The 12,563-nt window shown below is 43.3% G+C and overlaps 1 protein-coding gene across 3 annotated transcripts in view; it reads left to right on the top strand.

Annotated features, from left to right (window-relative positions):
• Positions 1-12,563, top strand: part of NPNT (nephronectin) — a 56,464-nt gene that overhangs the window by 29,362 nt on the left and 14,539 nt on the right. For all 3 annotated transcript variants that reach the window (XM_074147301.1, XM_074147300.1, XM_074147302.1), the window contains 4 exons: positions 4,827-4,961; positions 6,156-6,278; positions 8,006-8,236; positions 8,324-8,512. In XM_074147301.1, coding sequence (XP_074003402.1) covers positions 4,827-4,961; positions 6,156-6,278; positions 8,006-8,236; positions 8,324-8,512 — 678 coding nt within the window. The remainder of the gene's footprint in view (positions 1-4,826; positions 4,962-6,155; positions 6,279-8,005; positions 8,237-8,323; positions 8,513-12,563) is intronic.

The following is a 12,563-nucleotide window of genomic DNA, read 5'->3' as shown; positions in this document are numbered from 1 at the left end:
CATGGGACCTGATGAGACACATCCATAGGTCCTAAGGAAACTAGTGGATGAAGTTGCTAAGCCACTGTCCATCATATTTGAGAAGTCGTGGCAGTCCAGTGAAGTTCGCACTGACTGGAAAAAGGGAAACATAACCCCCACTTTTAAAAAGGGACAAAAGAAAGACCCAGGGAGCTGCAGGCCAGTCAGTCTCACCTCTGTGCCCAGCAAGGTCATGGAGCAGATCCTCCTGAAGAGGAGTGTGCTAAGGCACATGGAAAATAAGGTAGTGATTAATGACAGCCAATGTGGCTTCACTAAGGGCAAATCGTGTCTGACAAATTTGGTGGCCTTTTATGATGGGGTTACAGTGGTGGTGGAAGAGGGAAGAACAACTGACGTAATCTACTTGAACGTGTGCAAAGCATTTGACGCTGTCCCTCATGACATCCTTGGCTCTAAATTGGAGAGACATGGATTTGATGGATGGACTGGTTGGTGGATAAGAAATGGGCTGGATGTCCACACAAAGAGTTGCAGTCAATAGCTCAATGTCCAAGTGGAAACCAGTGACGAGTGACATTCCTCAGGGGTTGGTACTGGGACTGGTACTGTTTAACATCTTTGTTGGTGACATGGACAGTGGGATAGAGTGCACCCTCAGCAAGTTTGCCAGTGACACCAAGCTGTGTGGCACGGTCGACATGGTGGAGGGAAGGGATGCCATCCAGAGGGACCTGGACAGGCTTGAGAGGTGTGCCCGTGCAAACCTCATGAATTCAACAGGCCAAGTGCAGGGTCAGAGCAATCCCAGGCACAAATACAGGTTGGGTGGAGAATGGATTGAGAGCAGCCCTGAAGAGAAGGACTTGAGGGTGTTGGTTGATGAGAAGCTCAACATGAGCCGGAAAGCCAACCGCATCCTGAGCTGCATCAAAGGAAGCATGGCCAGCAGGTTGAGGAAGGTGATTCTGCCCCTCTGCTCTGGTGAGACCCCACCTGGAGTACTGTGTCCAGCTCTGGGGCCTCAATGTAAGAAGGACGTGGACCTGTTGGAGCAGGTCCAGAGGAGGGCCACAAAGATGATAAGAGGGCTGGAGCACCTCTCCTGTGGGGACAGGCTGAGAGAGTTGGGGTTGTTCAGCCTGGAGAAGAGAAGGCTCTGGGGAAACCTTATAGCGGCCTTCCAGTGCTTGAAGCTGGGGGGGCTACAGGAAAAATGGGGAGATGACGTCTCTGCCCATGGCAGGGGGGTTGGAGCTCGATGATCTTTAAGGTCCCTTCCAACCTAAACCATTCTATGATTCTGTGATATGATCTACTCCCCTTTTTAGGTAAGAGTGATTGTGACACGTACCCTTTTTGTGTTATTTCTCTATTTTTGAGTTGTACTAAAACCAGGAAATACCTGCCGGAATTGAAGCTATTTGGGGCTAAGACCGTGCCTTTTCCTCACTTGTATTGGGGAGGTTGTCAGCTCCAGCGAGGGTCTGGGTATTGGTGCAGTACAAATAAAAGTGTAGGTGATAGTAAAAAAAAAATTGAAGTGTGCATTGGCTGCAGCTCATGAAATTCTTGTTTGAGGAGAGTTTGAAAGACAGCTGGGAATGTAATGCTTATTTTTAGCACAGGTGGAAATTCCTCTAGGCATTATTCTATTCTTAGTTTAACCCATGCTGATCATGCTTTTGTTAAAAAGTTCCTTCCAGACAATCAGTAAAGAGCCACCAAACTATTTGGCTAGAAAGGTAAATCATATAAACTAAATAACAACAAATTGAAAAAGAATTCAGCAAAGTATTCGTGAAAATATGGATTAATTGACTAATTAATTGATTAGTTACTCTTGAATCAATAAATCAATCGGTGTTGCCAGCTTTTTGGATTGAGATTTTCATTTAATGTGATTAGCAGTATACACGATTTCAGGTTCAGAAGGCCTGAAATTATTTGAGGACTGAAAATAATTATTTTCACTGTAAAAGAAATTCTAATTGTTCTGGTTGTGTATAGAAACGTGAAAATATGGCCTTGCAAACTTAAAATTATCATACTATTTTTAAACCAGTCTCATAGTTGTTTAGTGCTTGAGTTGGCAATGTGGTCATACAGCAGGAGTGAAGCAAGACTTCATAATTCTGCTTCTCTGTTGAACACTGACCATCACAGGCATTAGGTGCTGTCTGTACTGTGTGCCTTTGGAGCTGCTCCCTGGCACTGAGTCCGGGCGTGGAGCTCCAGGCTGAGACCAGAATAAAAATCACCCCTTCGTGCCCTGGTTTTCATAAGAAGCAGCCATGAGCAGCAGCGTGTTGCAGCAGGCGAAGGGAAACAGCCTTAACACCGTTTGGGCCCAGGTGTGAATTGGCACGGGTCCGTGGACTTGAAAGACACCACGGTCACTGTGCTATTTGAAAACTGCAGGAAACTAATTGTAAGCACTTGCGTAGCATCTTCTAGCTAATGATTGAAAAGTGGTTTTCCTACCAGTAACGAGCATCCACCGCCTCTCATACTAAATGCAAGCAGTAGAATGTTACTTTTTTCCATTATTCTTGTGTCAGTTTTCAACAGTGTATTGATTAGCAGTTCAGTCCTGTATCTTTATGGTGTATAACTGCCTAGAAAATTAAACAATACCACTACAGTGCTCTCATCATCTAATATACTTCTTCCCTTACGGGAATTTGCAAAAACATGAATATATACAGAGGGAAAGGCAGGACAAGCTATGTTAGGTTTTAAAGAACATAATCCATGGCGTGATGATGTATATTCAGTGACTAATCTTTTTCTTACTGAATTCCTTTTTGAAGTTGTGGTTTAGAGATTCAAAAAACAAAACCTAAACCTAGTAGTAATCAAGGCTGAAATTTTCAGCCTTGAAATAATATTTCAATGAAGGGTAGAAAATTGTGGTTTTTAAATTAAATGACTGAAAGGAACTCGGGAGAATTTGTAAAATTGTTAATAATGTACTCAAAGCCTAAAACATTAATAATAAATTCAGACCTAGAGGCAGATTTATAGGGGGATTCAGGCACGTGGAGAGGTGCCCAGTATTGGCGTCGTTTCCTTTCTCATTCGGGCCCTTACTGCAGCGTTGCAGAAGTGCTCCCGTCTGAGAGTGAAGGAGAGCTGTTGTTTTGGACCGGTCTGATGGGCCAGGAGTGTGGGAGCTGAGAGGCTGAATCCTTGCTGTCCTCAGTAATTCTTCACGCAGAGTGGGACGGTGCCAGCAGGAGCTACTGGGAGAGGCCATCCAGCCAGTAATTCACGTCTGTAGGTCACTTCTTTTGGCTGTGAGAAACGCAGCTTGGAGAATTTGGAGCTACATTTAGATCTCCCCTGCATCAGGGAGCTGCCCTAACTAACCCGCAGGTTTGTGGTAACATTTTTTCTGTGCTGTGGCAGAGACTCGGGCTCCCCTCTGCCTCGTTGGGGCCTCTTTTCACAAGCAGCAGGGCATCAATCACTTGGCTTTGTTTTGCACTCTTGACACCTGCGGCTGAAGTGCTCCTTTTGGGAAAAGAATTGCGTGGAGGGCAAAATCTTGCTTTCCCATAGATCAAGAGCCTGATAGAGCTGCAGAGCAAAGGCTTGAACTGTGCCCTGTAGATAACCAACAAGCGTCAGGAGCGGCATGCGTCAGAGGCAGCCGTGCATGGCAGGTGAAGAATTAGGGTTCGAGCACTCGGCAGGCTTCAGCTCAGTGTCCAAGGGCTACAAAGTGAGTGGTAGCACAAGTAGCTTTTGTGTGTCAGCCTGACCTCTTCTGAGAGTTTCCCAGGCAGTGAAAACAGCACCGGGTGAGCATCAGCTGCTCCCCACGCCTTCGCTTGGCTTATTAGTATGAACAGCAGCTTCTGAGAGATGAGGGGTATCAGACATTTACTGAGCATCACCGCTGTCTTCCCGCTCCTCTGTCCTTGCCTGCACCTCAGAGATAATTTAAAATCACTTAGGTAACCAATTTCTCTGTGAATGAGGGGGCAGCTACAGCACAGGCACTGTGCAGGGTAAGAGATTGCAAAGAGCAGGTACTCAAAAAGCATTTGGCCTGCAGTAATTAACTGGTAGGATACCCAGAAGTACTGCACCCCTGGCGTTATTAGCTTGAGCTCTCTTTGTTTAGAGCAAGTCCTGAACAGATGAAGATTTCCTGATAAGCTCAACGGGCAGGTCATGGATTAGGGACACCTGTTATTATAAAAAACCAAACCACTTCCTGCTGCAGAGGGATGTACTTTGAATACGCGTGCGTGACCTGTGCTACAGGAACAGTATTTCAGGCATGTTTCAGAAAAAGAATTACTGGAGTAGTTTTTATTATTCCTTGCCTGTAAATCCAGGTGCTGTCTTTATAACCAGGCAGGGCTTAGTGGGACAAAAAAAAGTTATACAAATAAAACAAAAGAGCTTTTCTCCAGACGAGTACCATTACAATTTTAAGGATGGGTGTTTTGTGGCCTTGAAGAAGTTGTTGTGTGATCTGCGGGGAATTAAATGTCTCTCCAAGGGGAAGGGTACCAGGATGGCAAGAGCATAGAGCAAGCAGCAATGCTTATTATGCCAGTGCGTCTCTTGTCACTCAGTGTTTGTAAAGGCATCGGCAGAGGTGGTGTAAAAATCTGGGGAAGTGGCCAAGAGCTGAACTGAGATGACACAGCCAGAAGAAGTGCTCAGGCATTACTGCTGGCTGACCACCTTGTAGCCAAAAGGACCTTATCAAAAATTTGTTGGCTATTCTTCTTTAGATTTTCATTATGTGAAACCAGTTTAATTTAGATAGTGTAGATTGTATTTTAACTGCTATTAAGAATAACGCAGTTCCTTTGTTTCCACAGATATCGATGAATGTGCTACTGGGAGAGTTCTCTGTCCACGATTCAGGCACTGCGTCAATACTTTTGGAAGCTACATTTGCAGGTGTCATAAAGGCTTTGATCTAATGTACATCGGAGGCAAATACCAATGCCATGGTAATAGCAACTTATTTCTTACGTGCATGGAATAGAGCTGCATATTCTAAACTGAAATTAATGATTTAAAGAGGACTGTTTACTTCTTATGACTGATATCTTGAAGCAGGTTGCTTCAGGTTGCACTGTACTATAGGAAAGGGTGGATTATAGAAATAGACTGTGAAAAAGAAAGCGTATATTTGGCCCTCATTCTTGTAACTGGGTTCTCCTGTGGAAGCTAGTGGGATAGCAGAGCTGATGACCCCAGGAATTCTTTTCCAAAGCCTTTGTCCCCAGAGGTTTCACTGTGCACGGGCAGTTGTAGGTTTGGAGCAGCGTATGAGCTTAGGCTATGTCTCAGCTGTAACGCAGGTGTGCTCCACAGCATGCCCCAAGATCCAAGATAAGAAAATGTGGCTACAGCACACCCCGACTCCTTCCAACCCAGGCTGCCCAGCTTTCCTTCCCCTGAATACAGGTGGGGAGAAGGCAGGGATTGGGAAATAACTTGTCTCTGTCTGGACATGAGACTGGAATGCAGCTGGTATATACCCTTCAACAAAGATGTTCCCAGGTCCCACTGTCTTAGTTTCCCAGGGCTTCACCTGGTTATGATCCTTTCACTGAGGATCATGTGGAGATAATGAGACATTGCTTTATGTTTGTTTAAGTATTTTTTGGAGAGAAATCTCTATGCAGAGATTTGGCAATTTTTGCTTGCATCACTAACAACAAACATATAAGATGTTTCAAGCAGTTTCTACTTGGTGTAGAAACATCTATACAGGTGTATAATAGAGGAAGCATTTTATGAAAAAACAGTTTAATACCTGTGTGATTAAGAACATGCATATTCCTACACTCAGTTTTCCTTTTCTTACTATGTCACCTTTAAGAAGTGGTTATTAAAATTGTGATCTTCATGATCTCAACTGCAGCCTACCCACAGCACATCACTGAAGCTGATGCTAAGGTATCAGATGAGCAATACCAGAGTTGCACAATAGTCCCTTTTACCCTAATGTTTGTACCACCATGTTGATTTGTGACTGTTTATCTTCTTTTTCCCAATGGCATTCAGTCCTATGAAATTTTTCAAAATCAATAATATTTTCCTAGTGACCATACTACTGTTAGTGTTTTTGCAGGGATAAGCGGGAAGTCAAGTTTCTTTGATGTACGTGATTTTTTTTATGTAACTTTCTGTTGCAGATATAGATGAATGTTCTCTTGGCCACCATCAGTGCGGTAGTTTTTCACGATGTTACAATACACCAGGATCCTACAAATGCAAGTGTAAAGAAGGGTACAGAGACAATGGAACAAACTGCATACGTATGTAACGCTCCTTTTAAAAAAGAAATTCTAAAAGTAAATGTCCCATATTGTAAATTTTGAGATACAGCATTAGCAGGATCAGTTTCAACTATTTTTAATACTTAATAAGGGGCCAGGGAATGTAGTCAGTTTTCTGAGTCTTAGCGTGCCTTGGTAAAAATACCTTTCCCTGAGACATTTTCATAATTAGAAAGAAATTCACCTCTCCCTATTCACAGCTTCATTCTAGAGATTGCTTCAGGATGAGTACAACTGAGTAAGCAGGGTAGGTCTGGTCAAACAGTACGTATTACTCATACCCTGTTGTTATGTACACTCTGCAACTGGCCCGTTTCAGCAGCTCCCCCCATCCACTCCCCACTGTGCCCCAGATGTGAGCAGAGCCAAAAGGGAGGATTTCTCTGGAGGAATTCCCTGTTGGAGAATTCCCTTCCTCACCTTTCTCTTGGGCAGCTGTGCCCCTTGGTACAGAATAGGCCATTGGAGCTCCCCCACATTTGACCATCCCTCAGGACTGTGCTGCTCTGTGACATCTGCTGAAACTTTTCGAGGACGCTGTGTTCATACGTAGGTTCTGGTCTTCGGTGACTCACTGATGTCTTTAAAGAGCAGTACCATTGCGGACTTGTTTCCTTTGGCTGTAGCTGCTGTGGTAATGTGATCTGGCTGAGGTGATCTTTCACATCCCGAGTGCTTGCAATGATGTGTGGACACTCTTCACAGGTGTTACTGGAACATAGTCCTAAAGGTGCATTTTATATTTTAATATACCATAATGTAAAAAGCGCAGGGTATTCAAAGGAATAAACAGGTGGCCCAAGAGAAAAACTTTTTACCTGCTATCATCAAACAAATTCATTGTTTAACAAACAGTAGTTCTTCATTTTAGTTGTGTGTTATACTCGAAACACTTGTATGCAAAACATGTGACTGGCTTATTAACAAATAGAAAATTATAAATAACAAAATAGATGTTCTTGTGTTTCATGTCTGCAGAAACTCCCCTTGTGAAACCAAGTTAAAATTTGTTGTCCTTTCTTTATGGACTGTTGGCGGGGAGGGTACTGTAGGCACTGTCACTGTGGTGTAGGTGGTGCCCAGTTCACTCTTTTTATGGAGGCTGAAAAAATGCCATTGAGTTAGTTTCCTGTTTTTTTAGCAAAGGTGAAGATCTAAAGAAGCTCTTGGCTTAAGTTCAGTCTCTGTAAAATGATTAATGCTTATTGACAAGGAGAAAAGTTTAGAAGAAGTGGGGAGATCTGAAAGATAACTTTCTCCGAAGGTATCTGCCCGTCCATGACCAAAATAGTTGTAACATTGCAGTCTTACTAAATTTGCCTCCGCTCCTGAGTACAAACTTGTCCAGTTTAGAGGGCTGCTTAACACACATCTTCCTGTCCATGCTTTTTTACTAACAGTGCTTTTGGGTAAGTTTTACCGCCTCTGAAAGAAAGTTGATGCTTGGGAGGAGGTGGAAATGGAAGTCTCTTGGCCCTCAGTCATTTTAAATCATCTCTAAACTGCTGTGATGAGAAGTACTATCTAAAGGAATGTGATCATTCAGCAGCACTGATGCTGAAGTATGTTTCTAATTAGAGCAAATATTCAGAAGAAGAGAAATTATTTCAGCAAAGACTCTTTGTGTCATAATGAAATATATTGCTAAGTTCCTGGAGCAAGAGACTCGGATGTCCATTTTGGTCCCGTTTTGATTCTCTTTGCAGTTATTCCTAATGTTATGATTGAACCACCTGGTCCATATCATATATTCAAGGACAACAGCACTCTCCCTAAGGGAGGCGGTGGTACAACCAGTAGGATTCCTGATGGAGGCACAAAGCCGCCCCTCAGACCACCATATGTTCCTGCTGTTGTTACAGAAAGGCCAGTGACCAGGCCAACGACTCGACCGACACCCAGGCCAACGACTCGACTGACACCCGGGCCAACAACTCGTCCTACACCCAGGCCAACAACTCGACTGACACCAAAGCCAACCACTAGATATGTGCCAGTGACAACAAGACCAGTAACGAAGCCAGCGACAAGGCCTCCACCTCCAACAGCACCTCAGTCTACAACGTTGAGACCTACACTACCACCACAAAGAACTCCTCTGGTAACAAGTGAAGAGCCTTCACGTGTTCCCATTGAAACTACATCTTCCCAAGGAATTACAGATGACAACAGGATCCAGAGAGATCCTCAGAAACCCCGAGGAGATGTGTTCAGTAAGTAATTTTACATATCCTTTCATTGATCAGAATTGGAGATGCAGTGAGGTGAAAGCATGCACTGTACTGTTTGGGTTTTTTGGAACGCTTCGTCAGTGAGAACAAAGACATGAAACTGAAAATGGTCAGATGGTAATGCTGCACAAATAATTGATTTTATTACCTAATGAAAATGTGGGAAGGTCTAAATCAATTCAACCAAAATTTCATATTTTTTTTTCTTCCTGAATTTATCTGTGAATATATTGTTCTGTATAAGTGCTTAACCTAATTATGTTTTCAGATGAAAGTTCTAGAGAAATTGAAGACATCTTATTGAAAAGTATTGAAATACAGCATAATTCATAAATGGTCAAGGGATACAAATTCAGGGAGTTGAGTTGCTCTTAGAAAGCATATTTCCTTAGCTTTAAGAATGGTAAGAAATGGGACCGTGGCTGATTACCTAAAGACCGTTACGTCACCTATATTGTATGAATTCAAATAGTCTTGGATGTTTATGACTAAGCAATGGGAAAATTGCATAAAAATAACATAGAGGCTAATTTTATGGAATGCATCTATCAAAACGGATACATGAAAAGCGCTGAAGATAGTAAAGATTCTCATAGCATGAATACATGTCGTTTTAAGAGCTTCTCTGAAATCTACAGCACCGTTCCTACACCAGCTTTAGTGCATACCATGGGAGACATTACTGGCACATGCAGAGTTACACAGATCTGCCAAGAAATACTCAACACTCGATTTCATCTTTAGTTCTGCCGCTAATTTTAGAGACGGGGAGGGTGTGCTGGATCAGCCCTTCTCCTTCAGCTTGATGTACGGTAAAGCTGCTGAAGCAGTGTAGTGGGAGGAAAAGTTTGCTGTCTCAGAGCAGGTGTACAGGCAGCGTGGGAGGTTTTTTCTGGTTGCTTTGGCATCTGTGTGATAACTCCTTGGGCTGTGTTCTCGTAGGTCATTACACAGGGAAATATTTTGTTCCTTGTAGAAAACGGTTTGTTTTCCCTCTTGACATTTTATCTATGTAGACAGTTTGATAAATATAAAATGGAGACAAAAGCTGACTTAGAACTTGGGAAGGTAAATCCTGGTACTACTCAGAGGAGTGTGCTTTTGGCATTTTCAAGGTTATTTTTAAACAGTCGGTGTTCAGTTGAAAAGATAAAATAATTTTTATGTAAAATTCTATAGAGAAATCTAGTAAAGGCTCCCAAAACTTAATATAATGAGAACCGATAGTTAAAAATACAGAGTTCTGTGGAAATTATTCTAGACTCTAGTGTGGCACTTCCCAGGTGTCTCGTGTTGCAAGTGTTCTCTGGAATTCTAAAGCAGAGGGATAGTTTTCAGCTATTTTCATGAAGTCGTAACAATCATCTGTATAAAGTTTATTATTTACAGTTAGTCTTTCTGTATTCTCCCGAGAGGCTAGATTTTGATGCTAATGCTTTCAATACACATGCTTCAGATATAAGGGTTTGAAAAGTAGGAAGGTAAAAGTGTTTTGTTTTCTGACTGTAAGCTTACATTATGGTATGTATAACAAACATGGGGAAAAAAGGTCTTTGCAAAGTGCTTATCTACTATTAATTTAGGTCAGCTTTGCAGTTTGTCATACACACACATAGCTTCAAAGGCTTCAGTGCACAATACAACAGGATCCCAGCGTCTTAAGCACGAGCAACTGTTACTGGCCTCAGTGGGTAATACAGGGACAGATAGCTCCTCAGATCAAGTCAATCGATATGTGTCTTTAATTGCATATTATTTCTTCTACCCTCTGCTAAAGAGATACATATGTCTGTGACATAATCTGTGACTGAAGGCATATTCCACCTGTTCTCTAGATGGTAGGAATTTGCATGGTGCTAGTAGCATGATCCTTAACAATGCTGGTGTCTTTTCTCTTCTCTCTTTTATCTCTTTTCCTCTCCTTTCTGCTCTTTTTTTCTCTCTTTCCTCTTCTGGTCACTTTGAAAGTATCATCTAGGTAGTGGTCACTGGTGTCCTTTCCCACCTTCTCTCTATCCAGAGGCATTTATGTAGTGAGTGCACAAAAGCATTTGTTTGGGATTTGAAACCTACAGTTGGGTGCAAAATAGTTCTGGAAGGATGTGCTACCTTGTCAAGGAAAGCATTTCTTGTAGAGTAAGGTGTTACTTCACCTAGTAATTCCTATTACTGTAGGAGTTTGCAGGAAAAGGTAGAAGTTGCGTTTCCTCATGTGGAACATCTAGAAAAGCCGGCAGAGAAGTTATAGCCACAAACAATACTACAATGGGATGCGCAGGGCATGACTCAGCCTGTCCTCGCCTGCTCCGAGTGCTGCACCTCTAAGGATAATGCAGAGATACTCGTACCTCCCCAGATGTCATCACCACCAAGAGGGGTTCAGCAAGGTGGGAGCGTTACTGCCAGGTGGCGAGTTCCTGGGCATTAGCTGGCCTGCAGACCTGGTTGCTTCCATGCTCCTGGCCAGTGGAAAATGAGAGGTAAAGTGCATTAGCATGAAGGCCTTTTGTGTTAGCTTAGAGAGGGCGTTTGCTGTGTGAGCTAAGCTTCAGGTGCCTGCTGGTGGGCTCCAGGCTGGCGGGAGAGCGCTGCCTGACTCTGTTGGGCTGTGGCTGCTCTGTGTGAGGCACCGTGAGCTCAGGACAGCAGCGCCTCCGCCAACTGTAAACCCAGGGCCTCTTGAAAAGCTTTCCTCGCAGCCAAACACAACGTTAACAACCACGATGTTACAGAATTTTAAACTGAAATGACTCGTAACATTTAGCTAACCTCTGATGTGCTTCTTATCTGCTATGTGGATGTGCCAAACCCTCACCACCTCCAAAAACGTTTGTTGATTTTTCACTTCCCTCTGTATTTCCTCAGGGAACGGACTTTCAGCTGCTTCCTTCAGCTTCTTTAAAACTGTTGCTGTTTTAATCTCATCTACATCAGGCATCTTTGCAGTGTTCCTTGGTTGTGGATATGAGCTAATTTCGTTCTGCTTATACTGAGCCTCTTCAGGTTCATTTCCCCACATCATCTGCTTCTCCAGTTGAGGCAGCAAAGAAACTAGTTCTCAAAAATGAATTTGCACGGGGCTCCCCATAGGCCTGCCTGAAAAGAGAAGAGAAAGCCTTGCTCTTGCCACCCATATTTCTTTCCCATGGGAGAATTCAGTCATCTTATAACACTCATCTTGGAAAACAGGAGGAAACTGATGTTAGAACCACTCAGATCGTGAAGTAGGACTTAACTTCAGTATTGTCTTCAGAAGAGTTACAGTGTCGTCTTAAGACGGCTGCTTCCTCGTGTGACGCCAAGGGCTGTTGCATCCCCAAGAGTCACAAAAGGTAGTAGTCACACAAGGATGGGCAAAACCCAGCACAGAGCACTGTAGCCAGCAACCACTGGCAATTGTGATCTTCCAGCCCTTAGCAACTGCTGGAGACCTCAATATTTAAAGTTATGGTTTTTAACTAGGTTGTCTTGTTGATGCATGGACTTCTTCCTTCCTTTCCCTCCCCCCTAGCCCTTCAGACTCTGAAGCCTTAGCCAGACTTTGACAAAGCAGCATGACAGTAAACGCTGCTTTGAAAAGCCATCTAAATAGGTGGTACTTCTCTTAGGCAATCCCTGGCAAAGGGGTGGTTGGTGCGCTGTACGCTGATAGATGTCCTGCTGCACTAGCCCGAATCCTGCAAACATCCTGCTCTAGGATTGGACCACATCAGGAGGGGAAACATGCCTGGGCAAGTGTACTTGTTTTCCGCAAGCCTCTCTCAAATTTTAATTTTTCATTACTTAACCTTTTCCTGGGCTTGCCCTTGGTGACTTGGTGATCCCTATTTTCTCCCCTCATTGTTACCTGACCTGCCCTCCCACACGCTGACTAAACTTGCCCTAAGTTTTCACTTCAGAGCACCCTTGAACGTGCTGCTCAGCTTGAAATCACCTGAGGACCGGTAAAATTGGTCTGCTCCATGGTGACAAAGAGCACAAATGATAATAATGCTGATAATGTTCTTTAAATGCCTTTGCAATTTTTGAAAGG

Source organism: Numenius arquata, chromosome 5 (assembly GCF_964106895.1).
Source record: "Numenius arquata chromosome 5, bNumArq3.hap1.1, whole genome shotgun sequence".
Classification (NCBI taxonomy): domain Eukaryota; kingdom Metazoa; phylum Chordata; class Aves; order Charadriiformes; family Scolopacidae; genus Numenius; species Numenius arquata.
Note: the sequence above shows the minus strand (reverse complement) of the source record. Positions and strands in the feature narration are given on the sequence as shown.